Below are 21,724 nucleotides of genomic sequence, written 5' to 3'. Positions count from 1 at the left end.
AACAATCTCTATAGAGACCTCTAAAAGTGTTACTAAATTCACTCCCAAATAGAGTTAAAAAAAAACCCAACATGGTGCTAAATTTGATCTCCAATAAGTGTGGAATAGGAATAGTGTAAATCTTTCTATTTTTTTCCTGTGGCTCAGTGTAAATGTAACACTATAAGAGGGAATAGCTATTCAATGTAGTATATTGAGCTAGAAATAAAACTAGTCATAATCCACACAGCCTGTGTGATAACCTCAAAGTTTATATCCCAAGAAAAAAGACAAAAGCAAATGTTTTAACAAGTGAAAAAGCTATTTTAATTACCAATGATTGAGAGTAAAAAACTCTCCTCTTGTTCGCACAGAGGATATGATGAAATTGTTTAAGTTTTAAACACTGCAACATTAAATTATCATTCCCGACCAATCAATAACCATCATAAACGTACCTCTCAGTTCCTTTATTCTTGATGTCTGCTGTGGTGCAACTGTAAAGTGCTTCACTGTATGATGTGCTGAATACAAAGTGAGCTTTGAAGAGTTCATCAATGTCAAAGACACTTTTAAATGCCTTCTTGTCCACGATGATGTAGAGATTCTGGATACTCGATTTGCAGTCCCTAATGCGGAGAAGGAAATGTTGTAAAGTGTTAACACTAGACACAAAGGTCTGCATGTTTGTACCAACCTGTAATGAAAGGTAAAACAGCATTGGCAAAATATATATATTTAGGTTTTTTTTTTTTTTTTTTTTTTGCAGGATGAACAAATAAAGAAAGTCTTTCTTTTACAATAAAAAATGACACTTTGAACAACTGAAAAATACCTTCAGAAATGTCAACAAATGCCTGAGGAGAACCAGTTTTTGCTGTCCTATTGTGACCTTTTGTGATTGGAGTAAGAAATGGCAGCAAGATAAGTTTCAACCTAAACAGATAAAGGACATGAAAATAAAATAAATAAAAGCATGAAAAGGTTTTCCTTGCCTCAATCATTATATAGCCTACTAGTCATATCCTTGGTATCTTGCAGTCTCAAGAAATTTCCACTTTTGCAAGAGAGTCCTGGTAACCTCCAAAAAGCATCATTCTGTTCAATCTTGCATATAAGATAAGGTACTGAATCAATAAATAATATAACAGTAAATATATAGGTTTCATATAAAGTTATGATATCTTTATAAATAAATAAGCTCTAATCATAAGCTTATGAAAAATGTGCAGTGTTAGGGTGCTCCAGGACCAGCATTGGGAAATGTGTCTTTAAAAAAGCTTACAGAGCTGCAGCAGGTCACCAAAGATGTCTGTGCCGGTGCCCACTTTTGTCACTGATTATTCCTTGTAGGCCATTTCTGTGTCAGATGGCAAGCCAAATATTTCTAAAACTGCAGAAAGTGAGAGATATTAGATAGAACAAAACCACTGATAAGACAAACATTTTGTACGTTTTATATAAAAACAATATTGAGGCATTTATTTATGAACTGAAAGATGTGTAGCTTGTGAGCTGCAGATGCAGTTTGTAAAAGTAAAAAGAAGACTTTAACTTCATGGACACCTGTGACTGCTTCAGCAAGTTTTATTTTACAGCTCAAGCAATAACATTAAAACCATTAAAAGAATTGTTCACATAAAATAAAAGAATGGCTCTGGACTCTTCAGAGGAGTGAAATACCGCGTTTATGAGGTTTGTTGTTATGATGTTAATGGGAGGCTAAGGTATCGAGGTAACTCACCTGAATGTTCTAGAAGTGTTCGTTTGAATGCAAAGAAAATCAATATGGATCTGCTCTTGACAAGTAAAGTAATAACGAGGTATTGTACAAAACCGGGACGTTTAGAAATACGACATTACACAGTGTCAAATTAACGTCTCGTTTATTGACATAAAATCGTGCCTGGCGTCTTTCAAAGGAATGATGAAACTGTAAAATACATAAATGATACGAGAGCAAATACATAGGTATGTATTTTTCCAAAATGCTAGATTTCTTTCAATAGACAATATCTTAATTCCTTACATTAAAAATATCGTATAGACTACCCTCCAAAGAAAACAAACGCCCGATATTACTGGCGTAGGGAAGTAGCCTACGTGGAGGTGTGGTTAGTTTGATTCTCGAAAATGACACCAACACTTGACACATGTTGATTCGGGCTCTTAATTATAAAACTTACAACTACTGGACTTCTGAAACACAAAACTGTAAGTACACGAAACTTACTTTATTTCCACATGTACGTGATGCTTCTGTAGCAGTTCAGTGAGTGTTGATTCGAACCGCTCAAGTTCAAGTGACTCGTGAGGTCTCTTTGAACGATTCACTAAATGAACTGCAGTTCTACAACGTTACCATACTTTGGATAATTCATGTAAAATACTGTTTAGCTATCCAAAACATTGGCTATACAGTACATAAAATTACATAAAAAGTGGGATAGGTCAGTAACGCTTTAGTTAAGACTTTAGTAACTCTTAGCAAAGAGGTAGTTTGAACTACAGTTTAAAAGCAGTATAATGTGTCTAACATATAATACTATTAAAGGGAGGGATAAACAGACAAAGATAAATCCCTGATGGGGAACATGTATGCACTAATGCAGTAGATTAACACAGCATTGTGTAACAGGATAAAGTGCACTGTCTGTTACACAAAATGCAATATAATGCCTAGCATATGGAACACGCACTTAAACTTACTGCCTTCTACTTAAAGAAATAGTTCACTTAAAAGTAAAAATTCATGTTGTTCCAAATCTAAACCCGTTTGAATTTTTCTTCGATGGAACTTCCAACAGAAATTTTAAAGAAATGTATCAGTTTTCTTTTCTTTGTTGTTAAAATGAATTGGGGCTGAGTATTTCAAGCTTAAAAAAGGACACCTTTAATGTATAAAAGAAGTGACTCGTGTGCTATATTCCAATACTTATTTGATACATTCAATAAACAGTTTTTTGAGGATTAGGCTATACCAAAATTGAAGTCTTTTATTCACTGATTTGCCCTTGAGTGATCTGTTAACTGTTGCGATTTGTATCAGTCCTATATTTATGAATGAATCATATAGCTTCAGAAGACTTGGAATATGAAATACTTATGGTTGCCCTTAATTATTTTTTTATGGGGCATTTGCATCCCTGGAAGCATTAAAGAATTAGTTCACTTTCAAATGAAAATGACCCTAAGCTTTACTCACCCTCAAGCCATCCAAGGCGTATATGACTTTCTTCTTTCTGATGAACACAATCAGAGATATATTAATAAATATCCTGATTCATCCGAGCTTTATCTATCTAATATCTATCTTTCGCCAGACCTCTTTCCGTATTCAACTTAAAAAAAGCGTAAAACTCTTGCAGTTCAAAAAGCTTACTTTACATCCTACGCCTTCCCTATTCAACTTACAGTAAAAGCTTAACTGATGTGACGCCAGTTTACACTCTCTTTGTTAGCTGAATACGGAAGGTGGTCTGGTGGATGCTAGATATTTTACTTAACTTGTTAAATATGGATATTTATTTACACAAATGTAATGTGTAAACTTGATTAACACCCTGGAGCCATGTGAAGTACGTTTATGATGGATGGATGGATGGATGTAGATGGAAGCACTTTCTTCAGCTCATACTCGTTGGTATCGCTCACTGTCATTATAAAGCTTGGATGCATCAGGATATTTATTAATATATCTCCAATTGTATTTATCAGAAAGAAGAAAGTCATATACACCTAGGATGGGTTGAGGGTGAGTAAAGCTAGAGGTCATTTTCATTTGAAAGTGAACTAATCCTTTAACACACTGCCTTTGTAATGGAAAAGAGCATTTTTCAAAATTTCTCCTTTTTGTTCCATGGAAGAAAGGAAATCGTATGGTTTTGGAACTGTGAAATTACTGCGTAGAGATTAGAAGCTGAAAGACAAATAATGACAGATAAAATAAATCCAACATAAACAGAATTCAAACATTTATTTCTCCAGTAGCAGCTTCCTGTCGGTTTGCTAAATCCTTGCAAACAGTATTTGATCCAGTGCATGCGAGTCTGAATAAGTGAGAGAGAATAAAAGCTGGTGGCTGGTCCTCACAGGCAGAATTCGGCACAGCACACCAACCGTCACTTGCTGTATCTCCAGCGTGGAGTTGGCAGCAGCTCAGTGATTTCTGACAAAATTACCATCTGTAACAGCCTGGAACTGGACACTGCACACTACCACTCCCCACACACACCTCACCACCGCCGGATAAACAGCACTCTGGGGGGAAACCAGAGCGGTCGCTTTCTTTCTTTTCTCATTTTCTCTCTCTTAAGATTTTTACACAGAGGGGAATCTCTTTCTCATACAGTTCTCTATAATCCAGCTCCCAGCACATTTCACATTTCAATTCTTTTTTTCTCTTCTTTTTTCCTTTTTATTAGTATCACTCATTTTCAATCTCATTTAATTAAAAATTCAATATGTAAAAACACATACGATTCTCTGTATACACCAAGGAGGTCTGGTTAGCCAATCATATGAGAGTAAATGTCATCCCAGCTAACAAAAAATAATAATGTTCTAAAAACATTCTGCTAATGCTCCCATTAAAGGTGCAACAGAGGATGTTTTGTTTTATACATTTTTGCAATATTACTTGAAACTGTCTTTACTAACTGATAAAAGACTATTTATTAGGTGCACTGAAAGGAATAATATTAATATACATCATCTGTGCATGAGGTAGGGCCTTAAAGGGTTAGTTCACCCAAAAATGAAAATTCTGAGCTATCGGATTTCAACTAAAATATCTTAATTTGTGTTCTGAAGATTAACGAAGGTCTTACGGGTGTGGTTCCTTGTGAGAGACGTGCGCGGATTGGCCCTCTGGCTTGTCAATCACTGCCATGACGTTCCTTGTGAGAGAAGTGCGCGGCTGCGCGCTCCAGTAACTTTCCACACTCCACAGGCGCCGCATGCAATGTTTTTGTCAGGAGACAGGAGTAACAACTGCAGATTATGAGTTACCTGCAGTGAGTCCGACATAATGAATCCACTAACACGACACAGCGAATGCCAGTGGTAAACACTCGTGTTCCAATACTCGTGCACGAGTTTTAGGAGGTGTTCCCTGGAAATGAGCTGTGAAGGAGGGGGGTTGTTCTTACGCATGCGCTCATTTCAAAAACTCAGTAACAGTCTTTGGTTTCTCAGTCGACGAAAAGATCCTATGTAGCACCTTTAAGTTATACTTCTTAATGTTCTATGAACATTCAGTTTTTTGAGGGTTTTATATATGTTTTTTCTTGACAAACGTTAAGGGAACTTTCCATCATTTTGCAAATATTATGGGAATGTTACTTTTGAATGTTGTTTGAACATTCTGAAAGAAGTAGTAACATTTAACTAAACTACTAAAACCAACTAAAACATTTCAGAAAAAAAAAACTTCCATGAACAAAATATCGCCTTGAACATACTTTCGGTTTCGCATTCTTCAAAACGCTTATGCTAAATATCATACGTCTTTCCTATTCTACTTACGAAAAAAAAAAAAAACGAAACTGCCGCTGCGTTCGTTCCGAACGCTAAGTAGAATAGAGGGTATGCATCGACGTCACTTTCCCGCCAGAACGCACTCCCTCGGCTGGACTGAGTGGCAAAAGAACCTGCTGCATGACTGGATTTAATAGGGGAAATTGCGAAAACGTGAGGAAAACAAACGATTACACAAAATGTTGGGCTCGAAAGTGTTTCTTACAACTTGTCAAATAAACGAAATCCATGGATATTGACATGCAGCCAGGAATCGTGTTTCCTGACATTTTTGTATGTGCCTGATTTCGATGCCAGGGCAACACAAAGAAAATCTGCCTGTGAATATTTTATCCTAACAACAATATAGGTAAGTTTAAATCTGCGTAATCACTTATATCAATGTTATATCATCATATTGTCCAGCCCTAAAACATATATAGTTTTATAGTAGCCTATAGTTTTTCTCAGTGTTGTTTATTTAAAAACACCCAATTATGCAGAATATAAAATGGTAAATATTTAATTCATGAGTTGTCAACACAATATATAATAATACAATATATACGGTATGATTTTACCTCAAAATCCAATAATTCGACACAAAATGATAACTGCAAATCCATGTTTCTCTGCTGGAGTCGAGTTGTTTCTGTGAATTTCAGTGATTCATTTGCTTCTTTTTTCTGTAGCTTTCCGCAGTCTTTAAATATATACCTCATGTTTTGTGTTAAAGCTATTTGTACAGTCAATCACAAAGCTCATTCCTGTTTTGGATGTGTTTTGTGTGTTTTTCGCGGCATTCACGCTGAAAACCAATGCTGCCACTCAGTCTTTGTGCCACTCAGTGGGCGTGAGCGCAGTCATAACGGTCGACAGTGATGTCACGAGCATAAAGGCCTTAGGCGTATGACATTTAGCTTAAGCGTTTTGAAGAATGCGAAACCGGAAATATGTTCAAGGCGATATTTTGTGTTTATAAAGCATAAACAGTTGTATTTTTTTTCGAAAATGATCGTTTCGTTAGATAAGACCATTATTCCTTATCTGGTATCGTTTAAAGCCCTTTGAAGCTGCACTGAAACTGTAATTTTGACCTTCAACCGTTTGGTGTGCATTGAAATCCGCTATATGGAGAATAATCCTGGAATGTTTTCATCAAAAACCTTAATTTCTTTTCGACCAAGGAAATAAAGACATGAACATCTTGGATGACATGGGGGTGAGTAAATTATCAGGAAAAGTTTATTTAAAAGTGGATTAAACCTTTAGGTTAAACCCACAATTCTTTTTTACAATGTGTTAGCTGGGGTGAGACTACACAAATCCAAATACACTATATACACTATATATCACTATATACTGAGAGCAACCCACCAGTTACTTGTGTTTTTACACAGAACTAAATGAGTACATAATGTCATGCTTTATTAAATGCTGTTAAACACCATGTTGGCATGTGTGTGTATGTGTGTTTTCAGTCACTTTGCTGTGTCATGCTGTTTTTTGGATGTGGTGATGAAGAGCCGTGATAGCCGCAGTTTCCCGCTGTTTAACAGTAGCGTGGGATGATGTTCGCAACTTGTCAGTTACGCTGATACTCTAAAGTGAATCATCAGTGTCGCCGTTTCAATGGAGGACAGCTGAGATTCTGATTAACCCTGTCATGCTTCAGCTGTCAAATGAGGCTGTGTGTACTTTATGCCTGTCCAATACGTATAGAGCCATCTTCTCTAATGAAATTATGTGAAATGCATCCCTTCCCCCACCTCGCCTGGCAAATAATCACATGCTCCCCCTTTTTTTGGTTGGGTAATCCATCATATTATTATGCCACATGGGTAATTATTAAAGGAGAGATGGGGAGAAAGACTAAGAGACTGAAAGAAATGAGTTGGAAATGACCAAGCGAACTTAGAATTGTGAAGATGTGATGTTGAAAGGGGCGTTCACATAAAAGAGGGTGGAAAGCAGCTCTGCAGTATTTTGTTCCAAATGGTTTTGCAAATTGCAAATTCATTTTATTGCAGTGTATTTCAGTAATATTTGTTATGACAGAACTTATTGTCTGATGTAAAGCTAATGACTTGCTTTATCATTAATTATCTGCTAGATAATGTGCATAAATAATTTAGATTGGTTATTCACAGATACAACAGAAAAGGTGTATTTGACCTTAAGCTGCATTGTGCAGACCGATCGGTGTATGAGATTAAAGTACTATGAGAGCAATTCGAAAACACACAGAGCCGTCTGCTCTCTTATTGCTCTTGCGGAAATTTGGTGTCATACACTGATCAGTGTGCACAGTGCCGCTTCAAGTCAAACACCTACAAAACATGCTTTGTATTTTTTGTTCCCAACTTAAATGTGTGACATATATTAAATTTCAAGCACTTTTATGCCCCAGGGGTTGTCATTTAATAAAACTAACAGTCTTTAACAGATTTTTTTCTTTTTGTTTTATGAAGGTCACATTATGAAGGTCACACATGCCTTTAATATGTAGATTATTATATCATATAAAAATACATCAGAAAAACAAAATTAATAATTAAAAAAAGAAAAAATGATGATCTAAACAAATAGATTAATTAACCATTTTAATTTGTAGTTTGTGAAAATTATTTGTATCTTTTTTTATTATTTCAACCTCACTTTTGGCAACATTTCCATCATAATAAAAAATGTTGCCCCTAAATAAAGGTTTTTTTTTTTTTTTTTTTTTTTTTTTAAAGCTATAGTGAACTTTCACTTTGTTACTAAGGAGATGACAGTGTCAGTGAAGAGCAGCTTAAGATGCAATATGAGACATGATGAAGTAAAATTAAGTTAAATATCACTTAGCAGAATATTTTTTGTCATTTACAATCAGGTTATGCAAATAAAAAAAAATAATTAAAAGGACATTTTTACTAAAAGAATATTTGCTGTCACAACACCTTTAGCAATGCAGAGGACTGTGGTACAGTACATAATGTGAAAAAATGACACTGTTGTGGAAATGTTTATAACTTGCATGTTTTTTGCATGTATTTAGACTACTGGTCATTTTAGTTGACAGTTAAAACAGTGAAAGTGTTAAAAGTGTGTTTTAAGAGGTTTTTATGTTTACAGGGTCCAAAGTGCTTATAGTCGAAGAAACACCCAATACACCCGACTGCTCACCTCGGAAGTAGGAGCTTCTCATGTGTACTTGAAAGCAGAAAAATGTCCTATTCCTACCAACACTCACTTCTTGCTGATCTCAGACTAGAGATAAACCTGCAGCAGCAAAACTAACACACAATCAGATACACACAAACCTGAGCTTTGCAACCTCTTTGTGTCAGTGGAATTTTTATCAGGATTTGCGTGGGTGAAATCAATACAAGCTTTTACTGGGTCTTGGGAAAAGTTCAGCAGATTCCACCACAGTCCTCTGCATTGCTAAAGGTGTCATGACAGCAAAGAAAAGTAAAAGGCCACACATACACGCACTCATAAACTCGCACTCAATGTGCAGGACGTGTAGCGGAAAAAGTTCTTCATATCAACTTGTGATTAGATCGCCCGATTAACCATTAATTACAACAAAGCAGTTCTCAGTTCATTTTGAGTCTGACATGATGAAGCATGTGAATTTGAGACAGATTGTCTTTTTGACCCACCGGCTTGACATTTATACAATACAAACCTTTAACTAATATCCTTCGCAGTGGAAACTCATAACAAGCCAGCCTATTCCCATCCAGATAATCACTTTTCTTCCTTGAGAGATTTCTTTCATTTGAATTTCACTGTGGGGAACGAATCCGCTTGTCCCAAAAACTGTTCTTACTACATTTTATCACTACATTTACTACATCTACACATTTTTTGGAACTTCAGTCTGTTTACAAGCGATTTTATGTTTAGCTTTCCTTTCTCTTGTTTCAAAAATGAACAAAGTAGGCTGGAGGGACTGTGCTAATAAAACATTCAGCTTCTGTTCTTCTCCTCTAGTCTCATAAATAAACGTGCAATGGGAATAAATCTTTTATAGAGTAGCATGCGCATTTTATTTCCGAAAGTTCTGTATTGACCAAAGCTTTTCTAAAAAATAAAGATGAGGCTAAAGTGAATACAATGCTATAGGATGGACTGTGAAACGTTCATGGTAAAATGGTCACAGGGAATGAGAGAGCAAACATTGTCTTCAAGCAGTTACATGAGAAAGTGTAAATGTCAAGTGAGTTATGCATACTAAATGTTCATGACTAATGCATAATCTGCACCATATGTGAGGCCTGTGAAAGGTGGCCTATTCTTATCTGACCCTTCAGGTAATTTGGAGGCATCTTCATGTGCATAAGGAACAGCTGTGCTCTGGATATTGATGCTAAATTAGTCAGTGCTTCTCAACTGGTGGGTCGTGGCTGAAAAATGGGTTGCAGGTCTACTGGTATCACGGACAGCGGGGGAAAAAACAATGCCATGTGCAAAAACCCTTACTGTATAAGTGCTTAATAATTAGCACAGCACAATAAAAAGACTTGTGACCTTTTAAAAAAGAAGCATAAAATGCTTCCTGTATCTTTTGTTGTTGACATCAAAAGCTGAGCATCCAATCAAAATATTCTGGCAGGAATTCATCATGGTAGCAGCTAGTCAAGTTAGGCAGATGTCAAAATGGACAGGTTGCTTGACACAACCCTTCAAAACCATGCATAAAATTGCAAAAGGTAAAAGAAAATATGAACCAAAATACATTAAAGTTCACTTGCAGAAAGAATAAACATTGTTGGTTTGTCCTGCCGAGAGACATTTAGTAACCAAATTTGCCTCTTTTTTTTTTTCTTTTTTTTTGTCATGTTCATGTCTTGTTAATCCTTCCCCATAGCGGGCTTATGCAGCTCTTGATAACATTAATAGGTTAAGTTATAATGATTGATTTTAAGGACCTTTTTGTTTAATTTGATGTCCAATATAAAATGAAACAAAAACCAGTTATGAGCCACCGAATTAGTCATTGTAGATGAAAGATATAGTTAACTTGTACAAACAGTGACCCAAAAAAGTATTTTGTGACATGTGAACCACATTAACTGTAGGAATTTCATTGCATTAGATAACCAAATGGTATCTGCAACTGCAAGCTAATCTTCTCATAGCTAACTTTTCCAGGACATTTTTGCAATTACTTTTAACCAACTGGTCCCAAGGTAATTTTTAGTGGATGTATGAAATTGGTTCCCTTCAAGGTGTCCTACCAGAGTAACCACAGTTGTTAAGGGTTAGTTCAAAATCAAATTTCTGTCATTAATTACTTACCCTCATGTCGTCCCAAACTCGTAAGATCTTCGTTCATCTTCGGAGCACAAATTAAGATTTAAGATTGAGTTTCTAAACCACACATAGGCACCTTTTGAGGTCCAGAAATGTAGCAGACATTGTTAAAATAGTCAACGTGACTACAGTGGTTCAACCTTAATGTTATGAATCGACAATAATACTCTTTGTGCGCAAAAACAAAACAAAAATAACTTTTTGCATCCGAACACTGACTCATTATTGGCCGGCTCCTGCATCAGCATCACACGCATGGGTCGTGCTGCTCACGTGTACAGCGTCGGCCAATACTGAGCCGGCGTTCGGGCATAAACACTGAAGCCTGCATTTACTACGTCAACTGCATAAGACGGTAGTTCAAATTGTTATATATAGTCGTTTTTTTTGTTTTGTTTTGCCTCACAAAAAGTATTCTTGCTTCAAAACATTACGGTTGAACCACAGTAGTCACATGAACTGTTTTAACAATGTCTTTAATACCTTTCTGGACCTGAAGTCGCAGACCGCAAACTGTGATGTTTACTCCCCAGACTAACATTGTGTGTCTGTGATTGTGTTTTCTCTCTGCAGAGCCACAGCTAAAAGGCATCGTCACCCGTCTGTACAGCCAGCATGGCTACTACCTGCAGATGCTGCCGGATGGCACCATGGACGGCACAAGGGACGAGAACAGCTGCTTCTGTAAGTGTGTGTTCTTTTTCACTCGTTACTCACACCTGACAGGCGCAGTGTGACCTCTGGTTGGTCAGTTGTAGAAATTATTGAGTTGTGTCTGTGTGTGTCCGTACCTGCGACCGCTAGACAGACATAAAATGAACTTTTGATGTTCATGTCATTAATTTCCTCTGTCTTACAGTCTCCTCACGTACATGTTCTGTCTGTCTGTCTGTTGTAATTAATCTGAGAGCCAGTGTTGCCATATGTCCCCTATGTCAGGCCTAAGGCCAGGTGTATAACATTTAGCCCATGGTCACTGGTACAAGTCTGGGGATTCACACTCAGCTGAATTGAAGATCACATGCTATGGCATGAATATTTGTCTTGACTGGAATTAAGGCCAAACCCGATAATTAGAAGAGGATTTTCACATATTCTTGGCCATGTTGTGTATTTTAATCAGATGTCTGGAAATTATTCACTTATTCACCTTTTCTGATAATATGGTAATAGTTGTTTTAACGATGTCCGAGCTAGCATTATTTAGTATGGCACTCACGTTGCAAAAACCAAACAATAGCAGGCTTTGAAAGTCTATGCTTTTATATCAAGATGTATTAAAAGCATAATCCACCATTTTCTCTAAAAAAAAAATATCCAGTCATCATTGGTGCTCTATGAATCTTGGGATAGGCCTGGCTTCAAAGGATCCACTCGTTCTATCCTTCACGGCACAGGAAAAGGACGACTTTGTATTGGGACAGCTTTCGTTGCACTGCTGTGATGCATTCGGCCTTCGAATGCTGCTTTCAAAGGATGCAGCGTCTTAATTTGGATGCAGCAATAAATTCTCTACCGTGGCCTCACAAGTGTCCATCAAATGCGGACTCCAGTTTCTCAAAGTAGGTCAACCGGGTACTTTTCGCCTACTATTTTTCAAATACTATGTATTCAGACATACTACTCTTTTGCTGTACTGAAGCCTTTGATTTCGGACGCAGGAAGTCACTTGCTTCCTTTCTGAATGAATTTGCTGTTTTGAACAAATCATTTGAATGAATGATTCAATGACTCACTCATTAAGACAGGGACTTTCTGACATCTACCTCCAGTTTTATTTTCATATTTAATTTTTTTAAAAATAACTAATATCTCAATATGTAATATTCAATATTTTGTTTTTAAAATCTCATAAGATTATTAACCCTCTGGAGTCTGAGGCTGATTTGGGGCCTGGAGAAGTTTTGACATGCCCTGACATTTGTGCTTTTTTCAGTTGTTCATAAACATATAAATGACAAAAGTGTCATTACACTGTATTCAGCACAAACTAGGCTACAATAATATGTGAGGAACATGTATGTACATGTTTGTGTTTTTGAAGGAATAATGTTTATGCGTGGTTACTGAAAAAACAAAAAACTTAAGTCACTGAAATAAGGCCAAAAAAAGTATAGTAAATCTGTGTTTATAATACTTTAGGGTATTGGAGGTTGTAAACTAGAGTTTTTGCTTCAAAATTATGTAAAAATTATGCTGCCTACTCCTTCATATAAAACAATATATTGATTTAGTTTTTGTAAGACACTTTTTGCCAAGAAACACAGTATGCATGGAGGCGTGAATCACCACTGAAAAATGGGCCATTCTCACCTGAGAAGACAAAAGAATTGGATAGTAATGAGCTGAAATGACTTGCATATTAATGAGGCATTTCAGTCAGGTAGGCTGTGAAAAAAACCTTCTGTGATGTCTCAAGCTCATCATGATATATGAAACATACAGAAAAATATTATTACAATATAAAGTAATGGTTTTATATTATACTTTAAAATATAATGTATTTCTGTGATGCAAAGAGTCTGAATATAGGCTTTTAGTTTAAAAGCATGCACATTTGGAGAAATATTGGATTCTCATATGCTTATGTCAATTTTCTATACAGAGGAGTTATATATATTTAATATTCATTGTCATTACTATGGCGCTGGTGTTTTCAATTCATCCTTGAAGTCGGAGGGCGCTCTCTGTGCATTTTTAGTCCACAAATTCATCTAAAAGAAGAAGAGGCTATTCCATGAATGGAGTTTCCAATTCATACTGCAGCCGGAGGGCGCTAAAGAAACAAAAACTCATCTAAACTTCATCTATAGAAGAAAAGAAAACAGGAACTAACTGCATGTCTTCTAGAGCTCCCTAACCATAAACAAGCCCTTCTATCTTGGATATTGATCTATAAACATAACTTTAGTCCACATAGATACTTTATCTGGAATAACAAAGAAATCCTTTATAAAAAGAAGTCTCTGTTTTGTCAACCATGGTTTGATAGAGGAATTCTGTTGGTAGGACAGTTACTGAACAAAGATGGTTTTCTTATGTCATATTCAGAATTTCTTCAGAAACCAAAAGAATACGCAATTGTATTTGATGCAATCCCTACAGGTTCACTTCAAATTCTAAAACACATATCATTCACAGATATTAGTGCTGAATTTAGTAGAATTTTTATTGGAGATACAGACATTACAAAGAAAGAATACACCAATAAATATATTAGAAATCAAATTTCGTGCTCAGTTCCACCTGCTGCAAAGTTTTTTTGGTATTCAACCATGGGTGATTTAAATTGGGAAAAGGCTAATACTACTATTTATAAATACTGTATTAATAATAAAATAAAAGAAGTTTCATTTAAAATTTTACATCAAATTTATCCTGTTAAAGATACGCTAAGGAGATTTAAAATAAACATAGAAGAGTCCTGTGTCTTTTGCCAATCAAATAGGGAGACTATTTTTCATTTATTTTGTGTGTACACAAAAAAATTTTGGTCTGATTTGGAAGAATTTATAATCACAAAATTGAATGTAAACATCAGAATCAATATTTTTGATGTCATGTTATACTTTGATTTATGTGGTTTGTCCAAAAATGACAAAAAAACAAAAAAAGAGTTCCCTAACCATGACTTTTACATCCAGATAAACACTTTTCAAGACAATAATACACGATTGAGACGATGAATGCATGTATTGCCTCTGAATTTGCGTCTGAATAGCGCTGGCTCCGTGGGCGTGGCCGCATTAGCAGATAATGAGCTGAATCACGGACTTCTGACATGGCTCTGTTTTCATACAGATTACATAAACACAGAAGGTTTGTTTTCAATTTGACTTACATGATTTCAAACCTGACATCTTAACGGTTTTTTAGACATAAGTTTAATTTTTCTGTGATTAGTATTCACTAAGTTACAGTTCATTTTCTGAGAACTATCAGATTGGACTTCGTTCAGAGGGAGAGGAGAAATCGCGCATCATGTTAGTTTTCTTTATTTTACAAAAAGCACAACATTGTGTTTTTACTCTGAGTGTATACAAATAAAAGAAGACATTCTATAGTTTCAATTGATATATTACTTATGTCTCTATGACAAAAAATGACGGAGTATTTTAAGTCTGTTTTGCTGCAATGTGAAAAAAAAACCTGCAAAACGCGCCGGCGCGTTTTCAGACCTCAGAGTGTTAACACAATTGTAATTTCAGTGTAAATGTGTTTAAACAGTCTGTGTAAATACATCTAAATGCCACATCAGATGCAACTTTAAAAAAAAGCTAAATATTGTCTAATTATTGTTATAAACAAAATAAGAAAAATCAAGATATTTATTTTTGTCAGTATTGCACACCTGCTTCTGGGGTGCCACTGTCCTGCAGAGTTTAGCTCCAACCCCAACTAAACACTCCTGAAGCACCTAATCAAGGTCTTATTAGACATTCTCCAAACTTCCAGGTGGATGTGTTGAGGTAAGTTGGAGCTAAACTTTGCTGGACAGTGGCCCTCGAGAGGTAGGTTTGTACACCCCTGTTCTAGAAACTTATTTCCTAAGAGTGTGTAATCTTTAGCAAATCTCAAAATGAATACCTATTTTTTATACTGTACATGTTGTGGTGCCCACATTTACTTGTAGCATTTTAAAAGATTGATTTTTAGTTGTAGAATAAAGTAATATAGATTAATGGTTAAATGGTTTCTCAGAAGTCATTCATTTTTAATTAGAGTTGCCTTTTTGAGGCTCACAAGCAAACGTTGGCAATGCAAGTTGAGCAGAGTTTGGAGGTTAGGTGCCTTGCTCAAGGGCACCTCAGTTGTGTGTAATGAGAGTGGAAGAGTTCATTCACTCCCCCCACCAACATTTCCTGCAAGTACTGAGACTTGAACCCATGACCTTCAGGTTACAAGTTCGACTCTCTAACCATTAGGCCACAACTGCCTTTTTTTCTTTTTTTTTTTTTTAAAGATTCAATGGCTACCAGTTGGAGTGCAGACAGAGGAAGTCAGATGATTTGCCTGTATTTCAGTATGGCGAACTAATTCAATTAAATCAGTGTGGATGCACCTTAAGTTTCTGCAAAGAACCATTGAAGAATATTTATTTTTAACAGTACAGAATATGCATGTATTCTGGAGTTAACCCAAGAACTTGGTATTCCATTTCTGGAAGTTAATTCTTTTGTACAGGTTCAACCTGAGGTCTCAATGGTACAATCTTTTTTTATGTTGAGTCACCATAGCATGCTGTTCACGAAGAGAAATAGACAGTAAGGAGAGAAAATGTGATGTGTCATGAGCTCTTGTACCTTATGTGACTCTATGTGCCTTACGTGACTCTCGGAGTTGTGTGTGTGTAATGGATTGAGAAGTATTTTATTGGGATGGCAGTTGTCAGTGTGCGCTAGTGTAGCACATTCCTGCCTGGGTTGTCAAGGACTAGCTTACATGTCACGCTTGTCTATTGAAATGACTGTCGCACATATTAAATAACCATACTACTGCAGCATCCCATGAACGTTGTGACAGGGCGGTCTGACATGAATCCTAAACACTTCACGCCCAGTGAGGTGAATTTGATGGTGCTAAATCGTTACAATAATGTCCGACAGCAATTACATACTATCATATATCTGTCAAACTCAGGCAGGAAATCTCACTGAAGACTAATTGCGAAAATATTTACCCAGTGTTCCTCAGTCTGAGGGCATGTCTCTCTGTCTTTTCCTCCCTCTCATTGCCATTTATTTTGCACGTTTTTATCTTCTTCTATCTCTCAGAAGCATTAACTGTGTGATGTTCCTTGTATTATCCATATCAAATACAATCCATCTTTCTATCAAGGACAACAGACGTAGGACAGATAGTCCCTCCTGGATACCTTCCCCCACCTCATGCCATTATCTTTGCCATCCCTGTCAGTTTTACATCCTCTCTTATGTGTCGTTCTCATCTTCATCTCTGTTATCCTGTTTCATCCTATGTCATGTTGTCCCTAGTCTTGCAAAGCCAGACTTTTGACTCGAGGCAGTTTGATTGACATCAAAAAGCAGCCAACCAGTTTTCAACTTGAGTATTCCATTTTCTCTGACACCTGGCACTGTTTGCTATTCTTCTTCAAGTATTTTATCTATTTCTCTGAGTATGAATTTCTTTTGATTTCATCCCACAGCACAGTTCAACTTGATTCCTGTGGGTCTGCGGATAGTGGCGATTCAGGGAGCGAAGACTGGTTTCTACCTGGGCATGAACAGCGAGGGATATCTCTACACTTCTGTAAGTGACTAAATGCTCTTTTAAGGATTGATGATTATCATAATTAGAATAATTATGCCGGTGCCCTCCATGTGTCTCCACAATAATGATTCACAGATAATTGACGATGTGCAGCTTTTAGAGACATAAATAATTATGCAGACAGTTTAATTAATCTCCTCATAATAAAGAGTTTGGCCAAACAAACTGGTATGAAAGAAGATGGCGTAATTAGGACGACGCAGACTCTTTCTTTGGTGCTGAAAACGTCAGGCTTTGTTTATGGCGTGAAGTTACCCATTGTGGGCCTTGCGCTGAAGATTTTGGACTCTCTCCATGGTGCTGAATTTCTAGGTTGCTCTCCATGGTGCTGAACCTTTCTGGTTATATCAAGGGGGTCCAATCCTCTTCCTGCAGGGCCACTATCCTGCAGAGTGTACCTCAAATACTAATTAAACACAACTAAACCAGGTAATCAAGATCTTTAGGAAGACTAGAGACATTCAGGTTGGTGTGTTGGAGCAGGTTTGAGGCAACCCTCCAGTATCTGAATTGGACACCCCAGGCATCAAAATCTTCATGACTGTGATCTTTTTTCCCCCCTTTTTTTCAGATTTAGGAGCTCTAATTTCACAACACCAAATAAAATGGTTCAATATGCAGTTCTGTATAGATAGACTACCGTTCAAAAGCTTGAGGTCTGTATGATTTTTAAAAAACAAAATTTTAAAAGAAGTCTCTTATGCTTACCAACAAAACAGTAATATTGTGAAATATTTCTATTTCTATTTTAATACATATTAATATGTAATTTATTTTTGTGGAAAATTATAACATTTTTCAGGGTTCTTTGATAAATCTAAAGTTCATAAAATAGAAGATAAATTGAAAGAACAGTGTTCATTTAAAATGGAAATCTTTTCTAACATTATAAGTGGCTTTACTGTCATTTTTAACTGTTTATTAATGCATCCTTACTGAATAAAAGGGTTCATTTGTTTTTCTTAAAAAAAACAAAAAACTTTAATACCAGAAAAAATACCAGAACAGTTTTGAACGGTAGTGTATTTAGCCACAAAACATTTAAAAAAGATTAACCTCACTTGAAAAGCAACAGCATAAACAGAGTTATATATTCTTAGAGGATTTGAGAATTTCTTGTGGTTCTAAAATTTCGAATCCTCTTTTAAATGTACCAGATACCCTATGGCATATGTGCTGTGCCATCCCAAAGGTCAGTCTTTCCCATAAAAATAAAAACAATAACAAAGGATTAGCCCATGCAGTGTGACCAATTACCCAAATTGTGCTTGATATGGAGTAGAGTGGAAAGCAGCAGCATTAGCAGGCAAGGTGGAGCAGATATTTAGACTGTGTCACGGCTAGAGCAGGATAAAGAGAACAGAGAGCTTGATGAGACAGCTCTCAGAGAGAGATATTGAGTGTGTGTTTGTTAAGCTGTGTATATGTGTGTGTGAGTGTGCATCCCAGAGCTGCCGATTAGAATGCGGGGATGAGAGAGCTTTTGTCTCCTGCCTCTCTGTGAACTGAGAAATGAGGGGATTTTCTTCTCAGAAGTGGAGAGCGGCATTTGGTTCAAAGGCAACTGACTCTAATTCAGTGCCTGTGTAGCTTACCGATGCGTTCCAAGCTTTGGGACATCCTGCCCTGTGTTGCTATCCTAAAACTGTCCATCTCCCCTCCCCTTTTTATGTCTTAGGTCTGGTCTGTCTGTCCTGTCCTTGTCATTTTCACCATTTCCTTTCATTTGGACTCGTCCTTAATAGATTTGTCCTTTCCGTGCTACCATAACCATCTGAATTTGTCCTCTCTGTGCCCTATTCCAGTCTTTGGCACTCAAACAAACATTATTTTTGCTTGCAGTCGAATCAGAGAACATTACATGGAATTCTGGGTAAAATTGTGTATTTTAATCAATGTCAGGGGGGTTATGTAAGCAGATTAATTTGGGAATGATATCTATGTTTACAATGCTGCTTAACTGGCATCTGGATGCTGGAAATTATTACTGGGTTTTGTTATATCACCAGTGTGCACATAAGATTGTTTAAGCGTACGTGAGGATTTAAATGCGAGTGCAAGTGTGTGTATGATAACCATCGGCTTAGAGAAAGCGCGTGTAACGGAACAGACAAATGTGTGAGAGAGGCTCAGAGGCTCGGAGGACACAGCCAATGGGGAAACACCTCATTCCCCGGAGCTTTTTTCTCCTCCGCATGCTCCCGTTCCCCTCCCCTCCTCTCCTCACTGCAGCTAAAGAGAAGGTCATTCATAATATGCCACTATATTGTCAAGCTCTATAAGTATCTCATTGTAATAAGCCCACGTAAATTAGACGAGCTGCCTCAGGGATTGTGCTCTTCTGCCATATAATGGATTTCATACATCCCCTTGGGCAGACATTCTTCATGTCCTCATCCAGTGTTTGGTGCAAAGCCTGTAATGACCATTAAGGTTTAAAATGCACCGTCAAATCTGGAAGCGGCAATTCAGCTGCATGATTTAAAAGGTTAAAATCCACTAAATTTGCAATTATGACAATATGCCATTGTCATTTACTTTTGAATATGGCACGTCTATAAAATACAAATGTTGTGAGAGTTAGACTATTCATGCCTATCTCAAAGTAATCTCCTTTTTCTATTTAGTATTTTACGTTGGATGGCGCATACGGAACAGATGTTTTATGGTAATGTAACCTTACTTTTTATATATTAATACTTTTAACTGCCAAAATAACATTTGGAAGCCCTTATCTTCAATATCTGATGAAAATTGTCCATGATAGTTATTTGCATCCCCTAATTTAATTAGAGATAGATTGATAGTGATTTATGAGATTTAAGATTGATAAGATTTAATTTGTTTAATTTGTTGGGTTTAATAAAAAAGGAACATTCCAGGCTAAATAAAACCTGTAAATATGTATATATAATATGATTTATTTATAAGTTATTTAATTTATTATAATTTATCATAATATATGCATATTTTTTTTGGTCCCACTTTATATTAGGTGGCCTTAAAGGGTTAGTTCACCCAAAAATGAAAATTCTGTCATTTATTACTCACCCTCATGCCGTTCCACACCCGTAAAACCTTCGTTAATCTTCGGAACACAAATTAAGATTTTTTAGTTGAAATACGATGGTTCCGTGAGGCTTACATAGGGAGCAATGACATTTCCTCTCTCAAGATTCATTAATGTACTAAAAACATCTAAATCAGTTCAAGTGAGTACAGTGGTTCAATATTAATATTATAAAGTGACAAGAATATTTTTGGTGCGCCAAAAAAACAAAATAACGACTTATTTAGTGATGGCTGATTTCAAAACACTGCTTCAGGAAGCTTCGGAGCATAAATGAATCAGTGTATTGAATCATGATTCAGATCGTGTGTCAAACTGCCAACGGCTGAAATCACATGACTTTAGTGCTCTGAACAGCAGATTTGATACGCTGATTCATTGTGCTCCGATGCTTTCTGAAGCATTGTTTGCAAGACAAAAGAATCGCATAATAATGAGCTGTAATGACTTGCATAATAATGAGGCCTTTCTGTCAGGTAAGCTGTGAAAAAATGGCTCAAAAACCTCTGTGATCATGTCTCAAGCTCATCATGGTGTATATCAAACATACAGAAAAAACAGCAATACTGTGAAATATTATTACAATTTAAAATAATGGTATTCTATTATATACTTTAAAATATAATGTATTTCTGTGATGCAAAGTGTCTGAACAATTATGTTACCTCTATGGCATTTCATATAGCCTTTTAGCTTAAAAGCATGCACATTTGGAGAAATATTGATGGATTCTCATGTTTATGTCAATTTTCTATACAGAGGAGTGATATTTATTCAATATTTATTGTCATCACTATGAGCGCTGGATACTGTGTTTTCAATAGGTTGTTTGCAATCACATGGTTCTGGTAACGCGCGAAATTCCGGTGGAGGGCAAGCAGTGAAAATTAGAATGGAAGAGATTGGGAAAAGTCCTTTCTTTGCTGGTTTAGAAAGGTATAAACAGAAAATCACAACATATGTTGGACGCGATCCTTATGCTATGAAGAGGAGCGACTTTTCCGCTGAATTAAAAGACTTTCCTGCCATCGAGGAGACAGATATAGAGGATGTGAAGCTGCCCTCACGCCGTGTTCAGTTCTAGTCTGTGTTTGTTTATATCGCGCTGCCTTTCTACTAGTGAAGTTAGAGCAGTATTTTGATTTTCTGTCGTGATTGTGAAAAATGTCGCCATTGTAGGTCATTTATGCTGAATCGGGAATTGTAATAGGAACTCACGATATCGTTCGTGGAAAAAAAGGACGGTAATACATTTTCGCCTTGGTTGAGAAGGTGAGGGAAGACGACTAGCAAATGTATTAATGTCACTAAATAAACCCACTGCCTTTCACTCAAAATAATCACATACTTTGCTGAGTTTTGTATTTGGTTTTTGTGTAATAATTAACATTATGTTGTAGAGTATGATCACTCGGCTTGTGAATGATTATAACTTGCACACAGCCACTTCAGAACTGTTCACGAGCTTCTATGGGTTTGATTTTGGTTGTCATTGGTTGAAATAAATACAAAAATACAGCGTGTCTGTGTCCTGAACGTGACCCTCCGATTCTCCTCCAT

At 36.5% G+C, this 21,724-nt stretch overlaps 1 protein-coding gene and 1 long non-coding RNA gene across 4 annotated transcripts in view; one reads left to right on the top strand and one right to left on the bottom strand.

Moving 5' to 3' along the window:
- Positions 1–2,322, bottom strand: part of LOC125259964 — a 66,925-nt gene extending 64,603 nt beyond the window's left edge. The window contains exons 1-4 of one of the 2 annotated variants that reach the window (XR_007182944.1): positions 2,213–2,322; positions 1,265–1,372; positions 815–915; positions 438–608 (exon numbers count right to left, since the gene is read on the bottom strand). This is a non-coding gene — a long non-coding RNA (uncharacterized LOC125259964). Of the gene's footprint in view, positions 1–437; positions 609–814; positions 916–1,264; positions 1,373–1,723; positions 2,049–2,212 lie in introns of those variants that run through there. The other variant, XR_007182938.1, reaches the window with a different exon arrangement.
- Positions 1–21,724, top strand: part of fgf11b (fibroblast growth factor 11b) — a 60,761-nt gene that overhangs the window by 16,440 nt on the left and 22,597 nt on the right. The window contains exons 1-3 of one of the 2 annotated variants that reach the window (XM_048177954.1): positions 2,061–2,193; positions 11,377–11,487; positions 16,970–17,073. In XM_048177954.1, the coding sequence (XP_048033911.1) occupies positions 11,436–11,487; positions 16,970–17,073 (156 nt within the window). In that variant the 5' untranslated portion in view covers positions 2,061–2,193; positions 11,377–11,435. Of the gene's footprint in view, positions 1–2,060; positions 2,194–11,376; positions 11,488–16,969; positions 17,074–21,724 lie in introns of those variants that run through there. The other variant, XM_048177946.1, reaches the window with a different exon arrangement.

The sequence above is a fragment of the Megalobrama amblycephala genome, linkage group LG2 (genome assembly GCF_018812025.1).
Source record: "Megalobrama amblycephala isolate DHTTF-2021 linkage group LG2, ASM1881202v1, whole genome shotgun sequence".
Lineage (NCBI taxonomy): Eukaryota > Metazoa > Chordata > Actinopteri > Cypriniformes > Xenocyprididae > Megalobrama > Megalobrama amblycephala.
This window is presented reverse-complemented; position numbering and strand designations above follow the sequence as displayed.